Source organism: Nicotiana tabacum, chromosome 1 (assembly GCF_000715075.1).
Source record: "Nicotiana tabacum cultivar K326 chromosome 1, ASM71507v2, whole genome shotgun sequence".
Lineage (NCBI taxonomy): Eukaryota > Viridiplantae > Streptophyta > Magnoliopsida > Solanales > Solanaceae > Nicotiana > Nicotiana tabacum.
In genome coordinates this window covers 49,839,589-49,865,905 of record NC_134080.1, presented here as the reverse complement: position 1 = coordinate 49,865,905, position 26,317 = coordinate 49,839,589, and the positions used below count along the sequence as shown (strand labels likewise).

Here is a 26,317-nt window from a genome sequence, read left to right as displayed (position 1 = left end):
CACTATGCGCTCACTATGGGTGTATACAGACTCTGGAGAGGCTCCCAAAGCCCAAGCGCTAAGCACGGACAACTCACATGCCATCATATTAATACCTGGATCCGCATGGTCAACGCATGTGCTACGCGGACAACTCACGCGCTATGGTATCAATACTTGGACCCGCATGGTCAACTCACGCGCTACGCAGACAACTCACGCGCTATGGTATTAATATCCTCACAACCAGGCCCTCGGCCTCACTCAATCATGTACCGCACGGACAACTCACGTGCCATCATATCAATACCTGGATCTGCACGGTCAACTCACGTGCTACGCGAACAAATCACATGCTATGGTATTAATATCATCACAACTAGGCCCTCGGCCTCACTCAGTCATGTACCTCACTAGCCTTACCATCATCAACAAATAAGGGAACACAACATACATCAAGTATCACAGCATATTAGTAAATAATAGAGACTGAGGTAAACATGTACAATAATTTCAATGACTGAGTACAAATAATGTGAGCATGAATAAGGCCTAAGCATGATCTCTAACATGAAGGCAGACAAGTTCAACAATAAGTAATTACATAACACAGATAATGGCCATGAGGAATCATGGGACGGACCAAGTCTCAATCCCTCGAGGTATACACCCACACGCCCATACTGTAGCATGAGTATCACCTCCGCACAGTCACATGATATCAAATTCTCCGGGTTTATACCCTCAAGGCCAGAGTTAAAACTGTTACTTACCTCAACAGTGTAAACTCCTACTCCGGGATGCCCTCGTCCCTCGACTCGATCTCCAAAAGCTCCGAATCTAACCATAATTAGATTAATACCATCAGCATGTGCTAAAGAATCAAATTCCACAATAAACGCTACAAAATATGCCAAAAATCCAAAATCGGACAAAACCTGGCCCCTGGACCCATGTCTCGAATTCAGTCAAAAATGGCAAAATCAAAACCCTCATCCTCTCCCGAGTCTAACCATATAAAATTTATCAAAATCAGACTCCGTTTGGTCCCTCAAATCCTTACCTAAAACTCTCCAAAATTCAAGCCCTAACTCCCTCAATTTCACTTTGAAATCATCAATCAAATCCCAAAAACAAAGATGGATTCATGAAATATAACCAACACCGAGTAGAGAACACTTACCCCAATCCATATGGTGAAAAATCGCCACCAAAATCGCCCCAAATCCAAGCTCCCCAACTCAAACTATGATCGAATGAACAAACCCTAGTTTTATACATTTTTCTGCACCTATTCTGCCTCGTTTCTTGTGCCAAACAATCTCGAAACTCATATTTTATGCCTCCAATGGATTCCTTGTGAAATTCTAGTCAAGTTAGGCTTTTGAATCACTCATTTGACCTATAATGAATGAGATATGTTGGTTTCAATATTTGCAAATAGTGTAGATTTTTATATACATCGTTAGTGGTAATTTTCGTAATTAATCTGAAAAATCTGGCAACCAAATTCTTAGTAAAATGACCATAAAATCCTCATACGATGTCCAAATTTGACCATTCTTTTTGCTACGGGTCTGTAAGTACAATACGAATCTAATGATTCAATCAAAAAAGAAATCGGAGCTTTTTTATTCAATATGATATCATTTATGCTTGAAGAAACAATATCAAAACATAAGAAAAACGAGCGTAACACAACCCAAACCTATCCAAAACTCACCTAAAGCCTTGGGACCTCAACCAATAATTCCAACAAGTCATATATCACTATCTGAACTTAGTGGAACATCCGGAACATCCAAAACAACACCAAAACATCAAATCAATCTCGAATTCAAGCCTAAGAACTTCTAAACTTCCAACTTTTGCCAATTCAAGCCTAATTCTACCACGAACCTCCAAATTATATTCCGGACATACTCCTAAGTCCAAAATCACACAACGAAGCTTATTGAATCATGAAAATCCAAATCCTAATTCGTTTACTCATAAGCCAACTTCCAGTTGACTTTTCTAACTTAGCTTTCTAACTAAGAGACTAAGTGTTCATTTCACTCCAAAACTACTATGAACCCAAATCTACCAACTCAATACAACTTAACACAGCTGAACAACACATAAATAAGCATACATGGGGGATGTGGGGCTATAACTCTCAGAACAAACGACCGGGTCGTTACATGATGCTTCTCTTCCTTCGGGTTCTTAAGATGCAACAACTTAGTCTTTGATTTTCTTTTCAAACTTTTGTACTTGTGACGTTTGGCATATTAATATTAAATAAAAACACCTTTTCGTTAAAGTATCATATAAGTTTCCCTTTTTGTGTACTTTCGTTTAAATATTTGCGCAACTTACTCTTTGTATCTTTTTTCGTTTAAGTATTTGCGCAAGTTTTACTGTTTGCATCTAATCATGCAAGGCTTCGGGTGTATATTCCCTGAAAGCATTAGGATTCCGGGAATAAGTTCTTCTGAAATCAACCTTTTAATGTGAGGGTTTTCGTAAGAAAGGGCCCTCTTATGTTTACGGTGCTCTTGAAGAGGACGTCTCCTGTTCATTATGACACTAGCATTTGAAGTACTTGTTTAACTTTCAAATGATAAAATCAATTCATCGTTCATACAAGAAACAATATAGAAATAAAAGGACTTTACTTTATTCCTTCCATTTTTAAAAGTGCCTAAGCATTCGCTATCCTAAAAAGAAATTGCCATGTCTTGTGGCTAACTTGTATAACTTGTTTCTACGGGGCTGGCCGTGTAGTCCCTGGTCCCGATGATACAACTATGTTTTCGGGTTTCTTGTTCTGATTGACGTGGAAGTCATTGTTGCTATATCCTCATATCATTCCTCCTAGTGTTCGAATGCAAAGATTGCGAATTAGAACACTGGGAGTTTTACACCTTCGAGGATTTCACTAATGAATTGCTACATAATCTTCATTTTGGTAACAAACTTCACTTTTCTCTAAGCATTTATGCTGTCGAGCCAAAGATTATCTAAGAATCCCCTAGTGGCTTGCACTTGTAAACGGTCGGGTAATCCCTATTCGACAGGAAACTCAACTTCTTGGTAGGAACTTTGCTATCGAGCAAAAGACTATCTAACCATGTTGTAGTGGTTCTTCGCTTGTGTACTTTGTCATTAAAAGGTTTTATTGTTGCTATTGAAACTTTCTTTGTAGTATGCTTTCCGTTTTTGTCTCGTTAAACCAAAAAAATCTAATTGGAAAAAAACCAGATGAAGGGAAAAAGAGTGCATCATATACTTTTAGTACATATGATATTTATTGGCAATAGTATCTCTTGAGGTGTTCCACGTTCCAGTTGCTTGGCAACTTTTCTCCATCTTGATTCTCTAACTTGTATGACTCTTTCCCGGTGACAGCTGAAATCTAGTAGGAGCCTACCCATGTTGGACCTAGTTTTCCCGTATTGAGTTCCTGGGTGTTCTAAGTTACTTTTCTTAAAACCAAGTCTTATACTTTGAAATAATAAAGGTTGGCTCTTCGATTATAATATCTCTCTATTCGTTACTTTGAGCTGCCATCCTTATATGCTCCAAGTCCCTACATTCACCGAGCAGCTCCAAATTGACTAATATTGCTTCATTATTTGCTTCTTCATTTGATCGGAAATACCTCATATTAGGTTCACCTACTTCCACCAGGATCATGTCTTCTACCCCGTACACAAGAAAAAAAGGAGTCTCCCCTATTCTTAATTTGGTTGTTGTTCAGTACGCCTATAGTACACCCGGAAGCTCTTCGGGCCATTTTTCTTTAGCTACTTCTAATCTCTTTTTGAGATTTTGTATGATCACTTTGTTCGTTGATTATGCTTGGCCATTTGCGCTCGGATGATAAGGTGATGCTGTAATCCACTAGATTTTCAGATCTTTGAGGAATTTTTGACTTTTGCGCCTATAAATTGTGGCCCATTGTCATAGGGTATTTCTTTTGGTATCCCAAATATGCAAATTATGTTCTCCCATAGAAAATCTACCACTTCACGTTCGCTGATATTCTGATAAGGACCTACTTCAACCCACTTAGAAAATAGTCAGTTAAAATCGAAAGAAATCTTACCTTACCAGGGTCGATGGTAGTGGTTCAACGATATCCATTCCCCACTTCATGAATGATCATGGTGACAGAACTGAGTGTAGTGGATTTGCCGGTTGATGTACTGATCCACGTCCAATCCGCACTCAACAGTGAGTGGAAACTATCGTTGGAAGAATAGTACCCAACAAGAGTCAGGATCGATTTCCATAGGGAGTTACTAGGGGTGTTAGGAGTATACACTTGACGAAAGCGAATTGATTAACTAAATTTTCACTACCACAAAAGGTTTTGATTTCTACTTCTACTATTACTCTAACAATTGTAAGCTAAGGAAAAGAAACTAGAAACGAATAACTGTTTTTGGTGTTTTTCCAAATATTTAAAAAGCTTAGGGATATGACCATAACCTAGATGTTTGCCTAATGGGTTAAATACGTTAATACTTGTTTTGTTGATTGGGGTGTATTATAGCTCTCAACTTATGTTACCTACTAAATACCTCTTGGTCAAAGAGTGATTTTGCCCAATTCGGCTTTCTCAAGTTCAAATGGGTATCATACAAAATAGTTGATATAAGCTCTAGTCGGGTTCTCACTATTTCTAGTTTGAATCCTTTAATTAGGCTAATCAAACTCTCAACTAACCCAATTTCTTGTTAGCCAAGTCATCCTAGACTAGAACCATCTTTCTCAAGTAGAGACTATGTCAAAAAGGCATGAATCAATATTTGCAACCATTAATTCAAAAATTGAAGCATGAACTAAGATAAATAATCAACACCCAATCATAAACAAGCATTAAATTAAATACCCATAAAGTTTACACACGAGGGTTGGTTCACAACCCTAGTAAGAATCTAGCGACTTATAGTGGAAATTGAAGAAAATAAAGAAGAAATGCTAATTAACTCATAATAAAAGATTAAATATAATGTTTAAACACTAAAATAATCACAAACTTCCTAAAATGACAAAATGTAACGGCTACAGCAGCTCAAACTTTGAAACTTGACCTAAAAATGTGAAACTCGTCTATTTATAGTACAACAAAATTCGCTAACAAAAATTCCCATCGGGAGGTTCTGCAGCCGCACAATTCCATGTGTGGTCCGATTTATTTAGTTGGCAGGAGCATGGATTCTGTAGTCGCACATTTTTGGGCTGCAGTTGCAAAGCATCTCCTGCGGCCGCACAATTCTTGTGCGGTCCGCACTTCAGCAAGGTTTCAGGACTTGGTCTTTTGCACACTCTCTGAACTTTGAATCATTTGTCAGTGCAGACCCTGTTCTTCGGCAGCATAATTCATGTGCGGTCCACACATTGGCCAAAAGTCTTGCTAGGTTCTTTAACTTGGTTTACGGTCGCAGATGGAATTCTACGGTACGCACTTTCTTTTGTGGCCACAGAAATCCTTCTGCGGAGCGCACTTCTTTGCTTCTGCTCTCTTTATGTCCTTGTGATTTGGAACACTCCTTTTTGAGTCGGATTTCATCATGGAGATCAAACTTCCAACATTTTTGATTAGTTTCGAGAACAAAAATCAATACTTTCGGACTAAAGCAAAAGAAAAAAGGTTCTAATAAGTAATCAGAATCCCCACTTATCATGTACCAATGGTGCATAGTGTTGACATTTATCAAATTTTATACTTTGGCATCTTGTTCCATCGGGTCCAATAATATCCTGCCCTTATTAATTTTAGTACTAAGGAATCTACCCCCGAGTGATTCCCGGATATCCCTTCATGGACTTCTCGCATAACATAGTTAGCTTCGGAGGCTCCCAAACATCGGGCCAATGGGCTTTAGAAAGATTTTTTGTACAATTGATCTTCTTTGAAACTATATCGTGTGGCCTTAGTTCATAGAGCCCGAGATGCCTTTGGGACCTTAGGCAGTTTCCCGTGTTCGAGATAGTCAATAATTTTGTTTCTCCAAGCCCAAACCAAATTAGTCGCGTTTACCTCGTAATAGCTATCCGCGTCCAGTATTGAGTGCATAAGCTATACGATCATGTCGTATTCCGATCCTTTTATTTTCGTAGATGATCCAAGGTTAGCTAATGCATCTGCTTTTGCATTTTCCTCCCTTGGGATATGCGTGATTGACCACTCCCAGAACCGAGTGAGCAGAGCCTGAACCATCATTACATATTGTTGCATACGTTCCTCCTTGGCTTTGAAGATCCCGTAGACCTGATTTACCACCAACTGGTAGTAACACTTGATTTCTATGACCTCGGAGTCCAGTCTCCAAGACAATTCAAGCCCTTTAATCAAAGCTTAGTACTCCGCCTCATTGTTAGTCAGCTAGACCATTCTTATGGCATGCCTTAGGGTTTCTCCCTAAGACGTAGTGTCACGACCCAAAATTCCCACCTTCGGAACCATGATTGCGCCGAACATTTCACTTGCCAAGAAATCCAAATAATTATAACCATTTTTAATAATTTAATTTCATTAATAATAAAGAAACCAATAACTAGAATAAAATCGGAAAATAACTGAATAAGCCAATTAATAGCGATGTCTAAATACCATCCCTGAACTGGTGTCACAAGTGTACGAGCTACTAGAATAATACTAATAAAGGTCTAAATGAAAATAAAGTTGTCTAAAAGAAATACAAAACTAAGATAAAGTAGAAGGGGACTTTAGAGCTGCGAACGTCGTGCAGCTATACCTCAAGTCTTCTCTAAATAGCTGAATCCGAGCAAGTCTAGAGTATATCTACTCCGCATGTCCGACTCGGACTCCCAGGTAGCTTCCTCAATCGGCTGACCTCTCCATTACACCGAACAGAAGGATAACTCTTAGACCTCAATTGTCGGACCTGCTGGGCTAGAATAGCTACCTGCTCCTCTTCATAAGTCAAATCTTTGTCCAATTGGACTGAGCTGAACTAACACATGGGACAGATCACCATGATATTTTTGGAGCATGGATACATGGAATACCAGATGAACTGCTAATAAACTAGGTGATAGTGAAAGCCTGTAGGCTACTTCACTCACTCTTTCAAGAATTTCAAAGAGTCCAATATACCTTTGGCTCAACTTGCCCTTCTTTCCGAACCTCATTACACACTTCATAGGTGAAACTTGGAGCAATACTCTTTCTCCTGCCATGAATGCAACATCACGAACTTTACGTCTGCATAACGTTTTTGCCTAGACTGAGCTGTACGAAATTGATTCTGAATAATATTGACCTTATCCAAAGCATCCTGTACCAAATCGGTACCCAACAACCGAGCCTCTCCCAGTTCAAACCAGACATCTAGAAAATGGCATCTCCTCCCGTATAATGCTTCATATGGAGCCATTTGAATGCTCGACTGGTAGCTGTTATTATGGGCAAACTCCGCAAGCGGCAAGAATTGATCCCAAGAACCTCCAAAATCCATAATACAAGCGCGAAACATATCTTCCAATATCTGAATAGTGCGCTCTAACTGTCCGTCTATCTGATGATGAAATACTACACTCAACCCAACCCATGTGCCTAACTCATGATGTACAGCCCTCCAGAAATGCAAGGTAAACTGCATACCTCGATCAAAAATTAATAGACACGGGCACACCGTGAAGGCGGACAATCTCACAAATGTAAATTTCAGTTAACCGCTCTGAAGAATAAGTAACTGCCACTGGAATGAAATGTGCTGACTTGGTCAACCTGTCCATAATGACCCATACTGCATTGAAATTCCTCTGAGTCCGTGGGAGTCCAACAACAAAATCCATAGTGATACGCTCCCACTTCCACTCAGGAGTTGCTAACTTTTGAAGCAAACCACCAGGTCTTTGTTGCTCATACTTAACTTGCTACAATTCAGACACCGAGCTACATATGCATCTATATCCTTTTTCATTCTCCTCCACCAATAATGTTGCTACAAATCATGATATATTTTGGCGGCACCCGGATGAGTAGAATACCGAGAATCGTGGGCCTATTCAAGAATTAATTCACGAAACCCATCGACATTAGGAACACAAATACAACCCTGGATCCGCAGGACTCCATCATTTCCCACAACAACCTGCTTGGCACCACCATGCCGTACTGTGTCCTTAAGGACAAGTAAATAAGGATCACCATGTTGTCGCTCTCTAATGCGCTCATATAAAAAAGACCGAGCAATTGAGCAAGCTAGAACCCGACTGGGCTCTGAAACATCTTACCTCACGAACTGGTTGGCTAAAGTCTAAACATCTGCAACTAGTGGCCTCTCACCAACTGGAATATACACAATGATGTTTATACTCACACCTTTTCTACTAAAAGCATCGGCCACCACATTGGCCTTTCCATGGTGATTCAAAATGGTGATATCATAGTATTTTAACAACTCCAACCATCTTATCTGCCTCAAATTGAGATTCTTTTGTTTGAACAAATACTGCAGAGTTCGATGATCTGTGAATACCTGACACGACACGCCGTATAGGTAGTGTCTCCAAATCTTCAGCATATGAACAATGGTTGCCAGCTCTAAGTCATGAACAAGATAATTCTTCTCATGAACTTTCAACTGCCATGACGCATATGCAATCACCCAACCATTTTGCATTAATACAGCACCAAGTTCAATACGAGATGTATCACAATACAACGTGTAAGATTATGAACCTGTGGGGAACACCAACACTGTGTCGTAGTTAAAGCAATCTTGAGCTTCTGAAAGCTCAACTCACACTCGTCTAACCATCTGAGTGGAGCATTTTTCTGAGTCAATCTGGTCAATGCGTTTGCTATGGATGAAAACCCTTCCACGAACCGGCGATAATAACCTGCCAAACCTAGAAAACTCCAGATCTCTGCAACTAAAATAGGTCTAGGCCAATTCTGAAATACCTTAATCTTCTTAGGATCTACCTTTATGCCCTCTGCCGATACAACATGCCCAAAAAGGCAACTGAGCCTAGCCAAAACTCGCACTTTGAAAACTTAGCATATAATTGGCTATCCTTCAGGGTCTGGAGTACAATCTAAAGATGTTGCTCATGCTCCTCTCAATTGCGGGAGTAGATCAAGATATCATCAACGAATACAACCATAAAAGAATCCAAATAGTCCTTGAACACCCGGTTCATCAAATCCATAAATGATGCTGGGCCATTTGTTAGCCCAAATGACATTACTAGGATTCGTAATGCCCATACCGAGTCCGAAAAGCTGTCTTAGGGACATCAGATGCCATAATCTTCATTTGATGGTAACCAGACCTCAAATTAACCTTTGAAAACACCTTCTCACCCTGTAGATGATCGAATAAGTCATCAATTCTGGCAACAGATACTTGTTCTTGATAGTAGCCTTGTTCAACTACCGATAATCTATACACATCCGCATTGAACAATCTTTATTCTTTACAAATAACACTGGTGAACTCCAAGACGAGATACTAGGTCTAATGAAACCCTGATCAAGTAAATCTTGTAACTGCTCCTTCAATTCTTTCAACTCCGGCGGGGCCATACGGTATGGTGGAATAGAAATGGGCTGGGTGTCCAGAGCCTAATCAATATAGAAGTCAATATCTCTGTCGGGTGGCATCCCTAACAAATCTGCAGGAATACCTATAGAAACTCATGAAAAACTAGGACTGAATCCATAGGAGGAACATCCACGTTGTGCTTGTGAATATAAGCCAAATAAGCTAGACACCCCTTCTCGACCATACGTCGAGCCTTCATATAAGAGATAACCCTGTTGGTAGAATGGACAGGAGTCCCTTTCCCCTCTAATCGAGGAAACCACGACATGGCTAAGGTCACTGTCTTGGAATGACAATCCAATATAGCATGATAAAGTGACAACCAATCAATACCCAAGATAACATCAAAATCTACCATATCGAGAAGTAGATGATCCACTCTAGTCTCAAGACTCCCAATAGTAACCACACATGAACGATAGATATGATTTACCACAACAGAATCTCCCACCGGCATGGACATATACACATAAGCACTTAGAAAATCACATGGCACAACTAAATATGAAGCAAAGTAGGAGACACATAAGAATAAGTGGATTGTGGATTAAATAGAACTGAGGCATCTCTATGGAAAACTGGAACAATACCTGTGATGATGGTGTCAGATGACTCAACCCTAAGCATAGCTGGAAAAGCATAAAATTGGGGCTAGCCCCACCACTCTGAACTATATCTCTAGGACAGGTCCTACCTGGCTGGCTTCCACCTCTAACAGTCTGACCTCCACCTTTGGCTACCCAAACCTTGCCCCCTAGCTAGCTGGGTGGGTGCTGGGGAAACCGGTACTGGTATGATGGCACGAGAATCCAACTGAGATCTGCCATTCAACAACCTAGGCAATACCTTCTGATGTGACCAACGTTCCCACACTCATAGCACCCATCATGCTGCCGTGACTGCTGAAGCTTAAGCTAACTCGAACGGGTCGGATAATCGTTGTAGTGACTCTGGAGTGGTGGTGCACTGTTAAGAGCTAAATGTGTACTGAACGGTGGTTGCCCAAGGTAAGGAACATAAGGACCATGACTCCCTGAAGCACTGTGAGATGCCTGAAGTGCTGAATGAAATGGCCTGAGAGGATAACCCCTACCATAAGTACCCCCCCCCCCTCCAGATAATATGCCTCTAAAATTATTGGAATGACATGGCCTCTTGTCTGACCCATGACCTCTCTCCTGAGAACGAACTAACTCGATCCATCCTCGCAATATTCACAACCTTCTAGAAGGAAATATCACTCCCTATCTCCTTGGCCATCTGAAACCTGATAGTATAAGTGACTCCATCAATGTTACCCTACTGAAGACACTCGAATACCCTACGATACTCCTCTCTTAGAGTAACAGGAATAAATTTCTCCAGAAATAATTGTGTAAACTGCTCCCAGGTAAGTATAGGTGAACCAACTGGTCTAGTAAATACATAGTCTTTCCACCACCTCTTGGCGGAGCCAATCATCTGAAACACAACAAAATCGACCCTATTGCTTTCAACTATTCCCATGTTCCGCAATACCTTAGAGCACTAGTCCAGATAGTCCTATGGGTTCTCAGAAGTTGTACCACTAAAATGAATTGGAAATATCTTGGTAAACTTGTCCAATCTCAACAAAGCCTCAGATGACAAAGCGGGCCTATCACCATACTGTGCCGTAACAACTGGATAAAATAACCTACCTGGCGGGGCTGCTAGACCCTGATACTAGGGAGCTATCTACTTCAGAGCAGGAATAGTGGAAGTGTGTGCTCCTCTCCCAGCTTGTGAGACAACTGGTGCCACTAGAAATGTACCATTCTGGACCACACCCTCTATAAGACTCACCAAACGGACTAGAGCATCCTGAAGCACTGAAGTAGCTATGAATCCTTCTGGGATCTGAACTGGTCCAACAAGTACAGTTCGAGTTGGAACCTCCGCTTCAAAATCCACCCGAGGTTCTTCAACTGGTGCTGCTGCTCAAGCTCTAGGCTGAGCTCTGCCTCTGCCTCTACCTCGACCTCTAGTGCGACCTCTGCCTCTACCTTTAGTCGTAGCTGTCAGTGGGGGCTCCAGCTCCTGTGTGGCTGTAGATGCAGTGCGTGTTCTTGCCATCTGCGAGAGAACAAGAATAGAAGAGTTCAATCATCAATGATAGAATAAAAATCGCACGATAGAGTAAGAAAGAATTGATAATTTTTCCTAAACTCCATAGCCTCTAGAAGATAAGTACAAACGTTTCTGTACCGATCTTTCAAACACTACTAAGCTTGCTCGTGACTCATGAGACCTAAGTAACCTAGTGCTCTGATACCAACTTGTCACGACCTGAAATTCCCACCTTCAAAACCGTGATGGCGCCAACATTTCACTTGCTAGGCAAGTCAACATTAGAATAATTTTAACCATTTTTAACAATTTAATTTAATTAATAATAAAGAAACCAATAATTGCAATTAAATATGAAAATAAATGAATATGTAATAGCGATATCTAAATACCATCCCGGAACTAGTGTCACAAGTGCACAAGCCACTAGAATAATTCAAATAAAGGTCTGAATGAAAATAAAGATTTTTGAAAGAAATACATAGCTAAGATAAAGTAGAAGGGGATTTCAGAGCTGTGAATGTCGTGCATCTATACCTCAAGCCTCTTCTGAATAGCTGAATTAGAGCAAGTATACAGTACGCCTCTAGGACCAACTCTAGTATCTGCACAAGAAGTGCATAGTGTATTATGAGTACAACTGACTCCATGTACTCTATAAGTGTCGAACAAGTCTATAGTACGCCTCTGGGACTAACTATGGTATCTACACAAGAAGTGCAGAATGCACTATGAGTACAACCGACCCCATGTACTCTATAAGTGTCGAGCCTAACCTCGACGAAGTAGTGATAAGGCTAAGGGAGGTCGTTTACATTAACCTATAAGCAATAATAATAAAAATAACAATAATAGAATGACATGAATAAAAGTAAGGCAAGTATCTCATATCAGCAATCGAGGCCAATTCGGCAGTTACAATCAATTATTTCTTTTATCAATTCTGTTGCGACGTGCAACCCGATCTCATAATATAATTATTTTTATCTTTATTGCGGTGTGCAACCCGCTCCTCAAACAATATAAATTAACAATACTTACACGTGAAACTACTTCAATAAATGCAACATTTAATATGAAACTATAAAGCGACAAGGCATACAACAATTATGATTTATGTAGGAAACAAATAGGAACAAGTAGCAAATAAGTGAGGAATCATGGAGGAAATAGGTAATTTAGTATATAAAATACTAAATGTCAAGTAGCAATTATGACACATAAGATAAATAAGCATCTAGCAATTAAATATTGGATTCAAGGCATAATATTGAACAACGAAGATAAGAGAAACAATAAATATAACAATTAATTCATGAATTTAAGCAATTTATGAAACATGGATAAACACGGAAACAAACAATTTAATGATGTATAGACACTCGTCACCTCGCCTATATGTCGTTACTCATGAAATTCACATAACACATAATTCAAGGGTTCTATTCCCTCAAGTCAAGGTTAACCATGATACTTGCCTTGACTCGTAATTCAAGTGATCAATTGACCACCACTTTTCCTTTCGAATTAGTCTCCAACCCAATCAAACCTATCAATTTATTGGCCAAAATTGGAGCTTTAAAAATTATTCACAATTCGAAAGAGACTTAATTTAGGTCATTTTCGGAAAAGTCAATCGAAAGTCAATGTGGGACCCACTTTTTGGAACCCAAAATACGAACACCCGTTCCGACACGAGTTCAAACATACTAAAATTATCGAATTCCGACATTAGATTGCCTTTCAAATTCTAAATTTTTCGTTTTTGAAAAGTTTTACAAAAAACTCAATTTCTTCTATTTTAATCCGAAATAAATGATGAAAATAACCATGGATTTATGAAATATAATCACTTTAAGATATAGAAAACTTACCCATGTCAAATTCGTGAAAAACTTCTTTGGAATCGCCCAAATTCGAGACTTAAAACTCAAAAATGAGCAAAAATGTCAAACACCCAATTTTATGTATCTTTCCAACATTTTCGCATCTGCGGACAATATTTTTCGCATTTGAGAGCTTGCATTAGAGAGAAAAATCTCGCATTTGTGGAACCAGGCTGCCAGGCAAAGGACCACATCTGCGAACTTTCCAGTCGCATCAGCGACATCGCAGAAGCGATACACGAGCTGCAAAAGTGAGACCTCCGCATGTGCAATCGTTGGACTTAGAAGAGGTATCGCACCTGCGATCAAAGCTTCACATAAGTGCATATTCCTTCCCAGCCTTCAGCAGAAGTGACCACGCACCTGAGGCCAAAATTGCGTAGGTGCGACGCATTAGAACCAGACCTGTGTTCTTGACCAAAAATGGTTCGAAACTCGTCCGAAACTCACCCGAGCCCTTCAGGACCTCGTACAAACATTCCAACACATCCCATAACATAATACGGACTTACTCGAAGTCTCAAATCACAACAAACAAAGGTAAAATAACAAATCGCGTGTCGATTCGGAGTTATGAGTTTATAAATTTCCAAAATTCTGTAACTTGCGTCGAAACAAGTCAAATCAATCCGGAATAACCTCAAATTTTTTAAGTAAGTCCCAAATGACATAACAGAGCTATTTTAACATTGAAAATCAAAATTAGATCTCGATATCAATAAAAGTCAATTTGTGGTCAAACTTTAAAATCTTTATGTTTTCAAGTGGGTTTCCCTAGTTGCTTTTCTAACATCTTCTTCATGAGCCGTTGATAAATAGCCTGGCATTCTTTAGCCTGAAGGGCATCACATTGTAACAATATGTGCCAAAATTCGTGATGAACGAATTTTTTTCGTGATACTCTGGGTCCATTTTGATTTGGTTGTACCTAGAGTAAGCTTCGAGAAAACTCATTAACTCGTGTCCGGACGTTGTATCAATCATTTGATCAATGTTTGGAAATGAAAACGAATTTTTTGGGCAGTCCTTATTTAAGTCCTTATAGTTTACGAACATACAACATTTATTATTCTTCTTTGGAACTACTACTACGTTATATAGCTAATCAGGATACTTTACCTCTCTGATCGAACCGATATCAAGTAGTCGGGTTACCTCTTCTTTGGCGAATTTATTTCTGTCCTGGGCAATAGGACATTTTTTTTGTTTTACCAGAGGAATGCTTGGATCCAAGCTTAGCTTGTGTAGATCTACTTCCAATGAGACACTTGTCATATCCGCATGCGACCACGCAAAACAATTGACATTAAATTTAAGAAATTCAATAAATCCATACCTGAGTTCGGGGTGCAGTCCTTTTCCCAAGTGGAATCTTCTTTCCAAGAATTTTTTGAATAGTGAGGCTTGCTTAAGTTCATCTGCCTGGACTTGGTTGCATCTGTCTCTTCTGGTACGTGAAAATTCCTTTGGCACCTGATAGGATTCTGACACCCCTTCCCCTTGGTCGGCTTCGCTTGGCTCTGGAACTAGCGCCATCTCCTGTAATTGCTATATCGCATGCTCCTTCATTTTGCTACTAGAGACTGAGATTGCATTAATCTCCCTTGCTGTCGGTTGATCACCTTTTATTTGTTTGAGTCCCTCGAAAGTTGGAAATTTCAGAAACTGATGATATGTTGATGGCATCGTTTTCATTTTGTGTAACCATGGTCTCTCCAGAATGATATTGTAACCTATATCGCCATCCACTACCTCGAAAAGGGTTGTCTTTATCACCCCTTTGGCATTCGTGGGCAGCAAGATTTCTCCCCGGGTTGTCACGGTTTCCAGATTGAACAAGGCAAGGAGTTTTGGGTCTGGAATGATACTTCCGATGAGCTTAGCTTGCTCTAACACTCTCCATTGGATAATATTGGCTGAACTACCTGGATCCACCAGAACATGTTTAACCTTAAAATCTAAAACATTTACAGAGATTACCAGGGCATCATTATGCGGTTGCAATAGTCCATCAGCATCTTCCTCCATAAAAGTGATGTCGTCTTCAGCAACTTCCCGGAGTCTTTTGCTGTGGGTCACTAATACTTCGTCTTTTTCGCAGCTGAAAATGTAACCCCGTTAATCTTGTTCCACCCGAAAATCATGTTGATCGTCAAGCGTAGGGGATCTTCTCCTACTTTTTAAGGTTCTGTATTATCACAATTGCGACCCTAGTTATTTTTAGTCTGGTCGCTTAAAAATTCCCTGAGATGGCCATTCTTCAGTAATGTTGCCACCTCTTTGTGCAGATGGTGGAAGTCCCCAGTTCGGTGACCGTTTTTCCCATGGTATTCACACCATAAATTACAATCCCTTTGGCCAAGATCAGACCTTATTCTCTTTGGGAACCGTGCTTCTTTAATGTTCCTCATAGCCGATACCAGCTCCACTATGAAGATGTTGAAGTTGTATTCGGAAAGTTTGGGGAAGGAAGAATCTTGAGAACCTGTCGTTTCCTTGTTCTGCAACGACCTATTGTTTCGACTCGCTGATCGAAAACCTCTGCCACGTCCTTCAGCCCGTTCATAGGGAAAAAACCAAATCCTCGAAGACCGTCGATTTATATCAAAATCATCTTTTTTATTCTTTTCTCGATATCTGCCTTTAACCGGTACTGGGAAACCTAGCTGATCATCTTCAATCCTTATCTTTGACTCACACGATTATGAATTTCTGCTAAAGTTATTGCCTAGAACTCGAGAAAACATTCTTTCAACTTCCAGGAGCATCAGAACTTCTTGGATTCAGAACATTGGTGAATGCCTCAGTCGCCTATTTGCCCAGAATGGATGGTAGCAACATCCTTTCCTTTTGGAACCTGGCTACGAACTCATGCAATAAATCGGACTCTCCTTACCCAATCCTGATTATATCGACCTTTCGGGTCTATACTTTTCTTGCCACGGTATGGTCTTTGATGAAAGAGTCCGCGAGTATCTCAAATGAGTCTATGGAATCTCGGGCAAAAGCGAATACCATATCAGGGCTCCCTTCGTAAGAGTCTCCCTGAATTTCTTTAGCAAAATAGACTCAATCTCGTAGGGGCCTAAATCGTTTCCCTTCACCGGCATTGCATAGGTGGTAATATGCTCCTGAGGATCCGAAGTCCCATCTTACTTCGGCACATCTTTCATTTTAAACCTCTTTGAGATCAGTTCTAGTGACGCACTTTGTTTGTACGACAATTTTTTGTACTTCATTGAGTCCGGCCCTTTCAACATTAGTGGTACGCCCGAAATTTGATCCATTCAGGCGTTTAGTTCCCTCATAAATCACATAAGTTTGATTTTAAAGGGATCACTCTCTTTTTTGTGACCGGATCTGTTCCCCCGGCCCTATTGGAGCTGACCTCGCCTCAGGGTGTTGTTGTCGACCCTCTGTGTTATTTGGTTTGCGGGAGCACCAGGAAGAATTGGGCCTCGCCCATTTGTGTTGTTGGAAGCGCCCGACAACACCTGCTTCAGTTCCGTCATGACCTTATCCTGTCGTGTGAGATGGCCTATAATGGCCTCCATTTTCTCTTGCAAGTCTGACTGCTTCGACGACGTGCTCTTCTTTAGCATAATCAGGAGTTGCCTTCTGAACATGTTGTAGATATCGGCCGTTGTGGACCGGCGTGGCCTCGTTCCACTCGTTGTGGGTATCGTTGATTGAATTCTCGTGCTGAGGCTGGTTTTCTTGAGCCTCAACGTTGTGTGTTTGTTTAACACCATTATCTGTCATTTTTAACAAATTGCTAAAAACAATGAATCACACAAGTTAGTAACTAATGTAGCTATCAATTCAATTACACAACTGTCTATAAACAAGTGAATTAATTTGATCCAAAAGTAATAGAAGAATTAGTCAAAAATATAAGACTTAGCCTAAAAAATTAAATAGACGGAAAATATTTTGATTCTGAGAGCAATAAGAACAATATAAATAGACAAGAAAGTAAAATGTTATTATTGAGCTTTTGATAGAATATGGTATATGCTAGTCAGAAAATTCGTCTCTCACAATGATAATAGAGCTCACTATTTATATCTGCATCTAGGGAACAAAGGTCTAGGATCAAGCTCCTCTTTAATGAACTATGAGGGCCATCAAAGAATGTGTAATGGTAGGCAGTGAATGTCATATTCTCTGTAACGGATCTTGCGCTTAATGCTATAGAATATTCTTCATCGAATGCTATTTGATGGCGATATTAATTTTGCCAATACGAGTATAATGTTGAGTTTTGGATTGTTGAGTTTTTGTTTAAGATGAAATAGTCTTGAAATGAGAGTGAATGAGAAATGGGATTTGGATTTGGATTTGGATTTGGATTTGGATTTGATCAAATGATCGATCGATTGATTAATTATTTGGACCAAATTTATTTGTTAATAGTGAATATTAACGTGATATAATCCGTGTTTGTAACGGATGTTTTTCCAATTCGTGTATTGTGTTGCACCAAGAAAGCAACAAGATGCCTAGTGCACCTCCCACCATGACCAAGTGCTCCTCCCACCAAGCAAGTGTTCATTCCACCATGTAAGTGCTTCCTCCATGATATCCTAATGCTTGTTCCACCATAGAGGGGGTGGATTTCTCTCACATGACTGCTATAAATAGAGCAGATGTTGTAGATAAAGAAGAACACACCGGAAAAAAAACACTCGAATTACTCAGTATACAATTGATATACACTCTGTATATAATTGATATACACTCTGTATACACTCAAACTACACTCTGTATACATTGTGTATACACTGGAAAAACGAATTGCAATCTGATATCCTCTTCAGTAAGAATTCAACATCGGCTATACATTGAATTCCTTCCTCTCAAAATTTCCATTCGACTTCTAAGTTCTCCTCCCTTGTTCTGCATTGTTTTAAAACAGCAAACAAAGCAATTGTAAGTGTGATTTGCTGTCGAAATTTGCGTTCGCTGAAATACTGGGGTTTGAAGTACCGCTACACCAATGTGTAATTCGTTCTATCCTGGGAGGAAATAATCCATAACCGTGGGTACTAGGAGGGGATTAAATTCCTTAAGGAAACACTGTGAATTCAGTGGGCTCGAATTAATTTTTGTTTCAGTTATATCATTTATATTTACGTATGTTACTGCTGTATGTAGATGATAAAGAGGATAATATATATCTAAGAGTGGAAAAGTTAAAACTTGATCTTCCATCATTCCATATTTATACAAGATAAGAAGTACTATACATGAAACAACAACAACAAGCTTAAGGAATTTAATAATTTTAATTTCTGTATTTGTGTTACTTTTATTATTCTGGAAACTTAAAACCTTTGTGGTTTTGTGTACTCCCATTTGGAGAGTAAAGCCTTCGTGGCGTTTTGTTGGAGATTAAAATCTACGTGATTTTTCACTCTAGTTTTAAACGTTTATTAAACGTTTGTTTGTGTCATTTTTATAGTAAAAATGGTGAATGATGGAAATCAAGCTGTTCCGATGATGACTCCCAACGCATCGACAAGTCGAACTCAGGCGTTGGCACCGACAGAGAAACCCGGAAAATTTTCGGGATGGATTTCAAGTGCTGGCAAAAAAAGATGTTCTTCTACTTGACTACGTTATGTCTACAGAAGTTCATCAAGGAAGATGTTCCTGATCTTCCAGATGAAACTCCAGAGAATGATAGTTTTCTCGTGATTGAGGCGTGGAAGCATTCTGACTTCTTGTGCAGGAATTATATTCTTAGCGGACTAGAGGATAATCTGTATAATGTATACAGTGGCGTGGAGACGTCAAAAGAATTGTGGAATGCGCTTGAAAGAAATACAAAACTGAAGATGTCGGGATGAAGAAATTTGTCACTGCAAAATTTTTGGACTACAAAATGGTAGATAACAAGTCTGTTATTACCCAAGTCCAGGAGTTACAAGTGATTATTCATGATCTACTTGCTGAAGGTATATTTCAAATGAATGCTAATGTTGAAAGTAAATTTTTTAGTAATTTTACTAACGGATTTTTCATTGAAGGTCTTGTCATCAATGAGGCATTCCAAGTAGCAGCAATAATTGAGAAGTTGCCTCTATTGTGGAAGGACTTTAAAAATTATTTGAAACACAAACGAAAGGAGATGTCCCTTGAAGATCTCATTGTTCTATTGAGAATCGAAGAGGACAATAAAGCTGCTGAAAGGAGAGGCCGTGGAAATTTAACAATAATAGGAGCAAATATTGTTGAAGATAACAAAAAGAGAAAGAAGGCTTCTGGTCCGAAATACAACCCAAGCAAGAAGCAGTTAAGTGGAAATTGCTACAACTGTGGGAAACCCGGACACAAATCTACGGAGTGTCGTGCTCGGAAGAAAGACAAGCAAAGGGGTCAAGCAAATATGGTAGAAAAGCATGATGATGTTGATGACTTGTGCGCCATGCTTTCTGAATGCAACCTGGTAGGAAACCCAAAAGAGTGGTGGATTGATTCTGGATCCACTCGCCATGTTTATGCTGTGAGGGAAGCATTTTCTACATATGCTTCTGCTGGACCCGAAGAGACGCTCTCTATGGGAAATGCTGCTACAACAAACATTGAAGGATACGGTAAGATATTTCTCAAGATGACTTCTGGCAAGGTCACGACTTTGAACAACGTCCTTCATGTTCCCGAGATTAGGAAGAACTTAGTCTCTACTGGACTTCTTGTAAAGCACGGTTTCAAGTGTGTTTTTGTATCTGACAAGGTAGTGATTAGTAAGAATAAAATATTTGTAGGAAAAGGTTACCTTACTGAGGGCCTTTTCAAACTGAATGTAATAGTTGTTGAAACTAATAATAAAACTTCAGCTTCTTCTTACTTACTTGAGTCAAATGATTTATGGCATGTACGTTTGGGTCATGTCAATTATAAAACCTTGCGAAAAATGATTAACCTGGAAGTATTGCCTAAGTTTGAATGCGAAAAATCAAAATGTCAAATATGTGTGGAATCTAAGTATGTTAAACATCCTTATAAATCGGTTGAAAGGAATTCAAATCCTTTAGACTTAATTCACACAGATATTTGTGACATGAAGCCAATACCATCTCGCGGTGGAAAGAAGTATTTCATAACTTTTATTGACGATAGTACTCGATATTGCTATGTTTACTTACTTAATAGTAAAGATGAAGCAATAGACGCATTCAAGCAATACAAAAATAAAGTTGAAACGCAACTTAATAAGAAAATCAAAATGATAAGAAGTGATAGGGGTGGTGAATATTAATCTCCTTTTGAACAAATATGTTTAGAATATGGAATTATTCATCAAACAACAGCCCCTTACACGCCCCAATCCAATGGAATTGCGGAAAGAAAGAATCGTTCATTAAAGGAGATGATGAACGCATTGTTGATAAGTTCTGGTTTGCCACAAAACTTGTGGGGGAAGCCGTTCTTACGGCCAGCCGAATACTAAATCGAGTACCCCATAGCAAAACACAATCCATTCCATATGAAAAATGGAAAGGAAGGAAGCCCAACTTAAATTATTTTAAAGTATGGGGGTGTTTGGCAAAAGTGCAAGTTCCTAAATCCAAAAGGGTAAAATAGGACCGAAAACAGTTGATTGTGTTTTCATAGGATATGCGACTAATAGTAAAGCATATCGATTTCTGGTTCATAAATCAGAAAATTCCGACATTCATAATAATACGGTTATAGAATCAGATAATGCTGAGTTCTTTGAAAATATATATCCGTATATAAAGGAATGTGAGTCGATTGGTGAAGGATCTAAATGACCTCGGGAAGAAACAAAAGAAAGTACATTTAATCAAGGAGATCCAAGACGTAGTAAACGTCAAAGAACGTCTACTTCGTTTGGACCAGATTTTGTGACTTTCTTATTGGAAAATGAGCCTCGAACATTTAAAGAAGCTATGTCTTCTTCGAAATCATTGTTCTGGAAAGAGGCAGTCAATAGTGAAATAGAATCCATATTGAACAACCATACATGGGAATTGGTTGATCTTCCTCCTGGAAATAAACCTTTGGGTTCTAAATGGATTTTTAAGAGAAAAATGAAAGATGATGGCACTATTGATAAATTTAAGGCAAGACTTGTTGTCAAATGGTATAGACAACGAGAGGGTCTTGACTACTTTGATACATACTCCCCAGTTACAAGGATTACGTCCATACGGATGTTAGTAGCATTAGCTACAGTGTATGGTCTTGAAATTCATCAAATGGATGTTAAAACGACCTTCTTAAATGGAGAGTTGAAGTAAGAAATTTACATGGAACAACTTGAAGGGTTTGTGGTTCCAGGTAAAGAAAATAAGGTATGTAGACTTGTTAAGTCCCTTTACGGACTAAAACAAGCACCCAAACAATGGCATGCGAAATTTGACCAAACAATGTTGTCAAATGGTTTTAAGATAAATGAATGTGATAAATGTATGTACATTAAAAATGTTCCAAATCACATAGTTATTGTTTGCCTATATGTGGATGATATGCTGATAATGAGTAATAACATTGCCAACATAAATGCTACTAAGCGTATGCTAACTAGCAAGTTTGATATGAAGGACTTGGGAATTGCGGATTTAATTCTGGGGATTAAGATCCAAAAGACTCCTCAAGGTCTGGCATTGTCACAATCTCATTATATTAAGACAGTACTTGAAAAATTCAAGCACTTGGGCTTTAAAGTTGCAAAGACTCCAATTGACATAAATCTTGCACTAGCAAAGAATAAAGGCCAAAGCATATCACAATTGGATTATGCTCGTGTGTTGGGATGCTTAATGTACATCATGAATTGTACACGACCAGATATAGCTTATGCTATAAGTAAACTAAGTCGATACACGAGCAATCCAGGTCAATCTCATTGGATGGCAATGAAACGAGTTTTGGGATACTTAGAACATACCCAAAACTTTGATTTGCACTACAGTAAATATCCTGCGGTGATTGAAGGATATTGTGATGCAAATTGGATCACCGGTTCAACTGATTCGAAATCCACAAGTAGATATGTATTCACTATTGGTGGAGGAGCGGTATCTTGGAAGTCGTCCAAACAAACATGTATTGCCCGCTCTACAATGGAGGCTGAGTTCATAGCCTTAGATAAAGCCACTGAAGAAGCTGAATGGCTCCGAAATTTCTTGGAAGACATTCCATTTTGGCCCAAACCGTTGGTACCAATATGCATACACTGTGATAGCCAAGCGGCAATTGGAAGGGCTGAGAGCGTTATGTATAACAATAAATCTCGTCATATACGACGAAGACATAAAACCGTTAGGCAACTTCTCTCTAGAGGAATTATCACGATTGACTATGTAAAGTCAAGTGATAATGTGTCGGATCCACTTACAAAAGGCCTAACTAGAGAGGTAGTTGAGAAATCATCGAGGGGAATGAGACTATGGCTGAGAACAAGTCATTGTGGCGGTAACTCTACCTAGAAGACTGGAGATCCCAAGATCTAGGTTCAAGGAGATCAAACAAAGTCATTAATGACGGTTCAACATTGTCAACAAAATTTTTTAGTCCATTCTCGTGATGAGACAATGTTCAGTACCAAGGATAAAGCATTAAGGCTTTTTAATGATTTCTAAATTTGATACAGGGTATATCAAATAGTGTATCTACGGGATGACACGTTTAGGAATCACCTATGTAAGTGTGAAGTGTTAGCCGCTTCAAGGAGAATTTTGCAAGGCCAATTCTCTACGCACTTATGAAACCAGGCAGTGTTCATGGCTGAAACGAACACAACAATGAGAACCAAAGATGGTTAAGGGATTGATTGTGTGACTTATGGTTGTCTAGGTATACACTAAAGTTCGACGGTTCAAAAATATCAAATCTACCGATTGATCGAGTATATCCGACATAAGTTCACTACGGAAAGTTCAAAGGGAAACCTACTTATCCAGATGCAATTAATTCTTGCTTGCAAATCACACAAGTTTTTCATGCATACTTCCGTGATATAGTCATTCCCCATTCATGTGGGGGATTGTTGAGTATTGGATTGTTGAGTTTTTGTTTAAGATGAAATAGTCTTAAAATGAGAGTGAATGGGAAATGGGATTTGGATTTGGATTTGGATTTGGATTTGATCAAATGATCGATTGATTGATTAATTATTTGGACCAAATTTATTTGTTAATAGTGAATATTAACGTGATATAATCCGTGTTTGCAATGGATATTTTTCAATCCGTGTATTGTGTTGCACCAAGAAAGCAATAAGATACCTAGTGCACCTCCCACCATGGCCAAGTGCTCCTCCCACCAAGCAAGTGTTCATTCCACCATGTAAGTGCTTCCTCCATGATATCCTAATGCTTGTTCCACCATGGAGGGGGCGGATTTCTCTCACATGACTGCTATAAATAGAGCAGAAGTTGTAGAGAAAGAAGAACACACCAGAAAAAAAACACTCGAAACACTCAGTATACAATTGATATACACTCTGTATATAATTAATATACACTTTATATACACTCAAACTACACTCTGTATACACTGTGTATACACTGGAAAAACGAATTGCAATCTAATATCCTCTTCAGTAAGAATTCAACATCGGCTATACATTGCATTCCTTCTTCTCAGAATTTCCATTCGACTTCTGAGTTCTCCTCCCTTGTTCTGCATTGTTTTAAAACTACAAACAAAGCAACTGTAAGTGTGATTTGCTGCCGAAATTTGTGTTCGCTGAAATACTGGGGTTTGAAGTACCGCTACACCAGTATGCAATTCGTTCTATCCTGGGAGGAAATAATTCATAACCTTGGGTACTAGGAGGGGATTAAATTCCTTAAGGAAATACTGTGAATTCAGTGGACTCGAATTAATTTTTGTTTCAGTTATATCATTTATATTTACGTATGTTACTGTTGTAGGTAGCTGATAAAGAGGATAATATATATCTAAGAGTGGAAAAGTTAAAACTTGATCTTCCATCATTCCATATTTATACCAGATAAAAAGTACTATACAAGAAACAACAACAACATATAATTCTCTCCGATGACAAGCGAGTCAATTCCTTCGAGATTAGCTACATTCTGCCTCAGGTTCTATGTGCCGCTTTCCCATGCGATCATTATATATGAACATATATATTTTACCTCATACAACCGGTTGTTGATGTACTTTCATTTTTGTGGTCAAGCACGCATATCTACAGAAAGAAAGGTTACAATGCATCTTGAAATGGGTGAACGGGAGAATCATGATTAATGATGCAATTTTGTCTCACACCTTATAACAACTATGGTACTAGTCGATGCACCTCTTATTTACGACTGCACACTCTGGAAAGTGGTTAATGATCATAAAATCTGGACAGTCTGATTAGTATATATAAGATCCATTTACTTAGGTGTTTAGTATTCAAGAAAACTATTACGTAGAAAGTATATTTTAATTTTTTGAAAAATTATAACTAAAGCAATGAGTGTAGATTGACATGCCGAGACGAGCCCTTATCACCTAATCCGAGCCAGTCTCTTAGTGGGCCGATTTCGGGCCAACCCAACCCATTGAACATCCATATCTATAAATTAACAAGTTTGTCCTTTACTGTTAATTTTTTTGTATTGTATAGCAAAATAACGATAATATTTAAATATTTTAATTAGTGGATGCATAAATTATATCTTTTATGCTACTGAAATCATGAAACATAATGATAAAAAAATGAAGAAAAAGATTGACACTCAAGTGAAGCAATGAATGTAGATTGACATGCCGAGCCGGGCCCTTATCACCTAATCGTAAAAATAGCATGGACTAACTAATTTTCGGACTGGTCATTAAAAATAACCCACATTTGTCAAATCATTGAAAAATAGTCACTATTTTGCTGCAACAGAGCCGGTCCAACCATTTGGTAATGAATGCACGCAAGTTGAACGTGAAGCCAAAATTTATAGTGTATATGTTTTCTATTTAATTAAATAAACAGCAAAATGGAGTAGAAAAGATAAAGGGAACTTTGACAAATGTTGAGGAAGGATCTAGCCAACTGCCCACTCACAATTCTCTTATTTGTTTAATAATTAAAGTGATCACTTCCATTATGCGTGGGAGCATAGATTGATGCTTCTTAGTGCAAAAGCAGAAACTAAAATACAAGAAACAGAAGTTTATGTCATAAAATTTTGAAATGATTGGTTTAATGAAGCATTTGTTATTCATAAGCATGCATCCCGTCTCAGGTAATCATATGTTTCCTCATGCTAATTTATTAACCTAATCATCAAGCTCTCAACGTAAGGCTGGAAACTAGGACGGGCCGGGAACGATCCGAAATCGCGGGCTAAATAGGCTAAACGGGCTAAATGGGTTGGGACCATTTGGCCCGCGAGAGGCTGGCTCGTGCCGGTCTCGTGGACCGGTTTTTAGCTAGGAACCGTTAGGATCGGGCCCGTTTGGTCCTTCAAGGGACCGGGACCGAATCGGTTCCTTGCCGGGCCAAACGGATATATGTTTAAAAAAAAGTGTCGTTTGGCTTTTTAGTCTTTGGGTATTTAAAAAATAGCCATTGGGTGTTTGAAAAATAGTCATTTAACCTCCCCAACTAATTTTTAACCACAAACTTTTTATTATTACACTTTTTTTCTTTTTTTTACTATAACTGCCCCCTCATTCTTCCATTTTTCTTACAAAATCAATATCAATCTATCAAAATCTCTCTCTAATTTTTTTCTATACTTGCTACAATTATTTACTTTATCAAAACAAAATAGTGAAAAAATTGCGAGGTTGCTCCTGATGTTG

At 38.9% G+C, this 26,317-nt stretch overlaps 1 protein-coding gene across 1 annotated transcript; it reads right to left on the bottom strand.

The window, feature by feature from the left end:
- Positions 1-15,073: 15,073 nt before the first annotated feature.
- Positions 15,074-16,635, bottom strand: LOC107787012 (uncharacterized). The gene is made up of 2 exons (XM_016608529.2): positions 16,541-16,635; positions 15,074-15,626 (listed from the first exon to the last, which is right to left on the bottom strand). Exons 1-2 carry the CDS (start codon positions 16,633-16,635, stop codon positions 15,074-15,076), a joined length of 648 nt encoding a protein of 215 aa, XP_016464015.2.
- Positions 16,636-26,317: the final 9,682 nt, after the last annotated feature.

Excerpts from the sequence above, each read along its gene's own strand:
- LOC107787012 (XM_016608529.2), bottom strand. The coding sequence starts at position 16,635 with ATGCCGGTGAAGGGAAACGATTTAGGCCCCTACGAGATTGAGTCTATT. Across the intron at positions 15,627-16,540 it reads ACGAAGGGAGCCCTGATATG|CTGCGAAAAAGACGAAGTAT; the intron begins GTATTCGCTTTT and ends TTACATTTTCAG.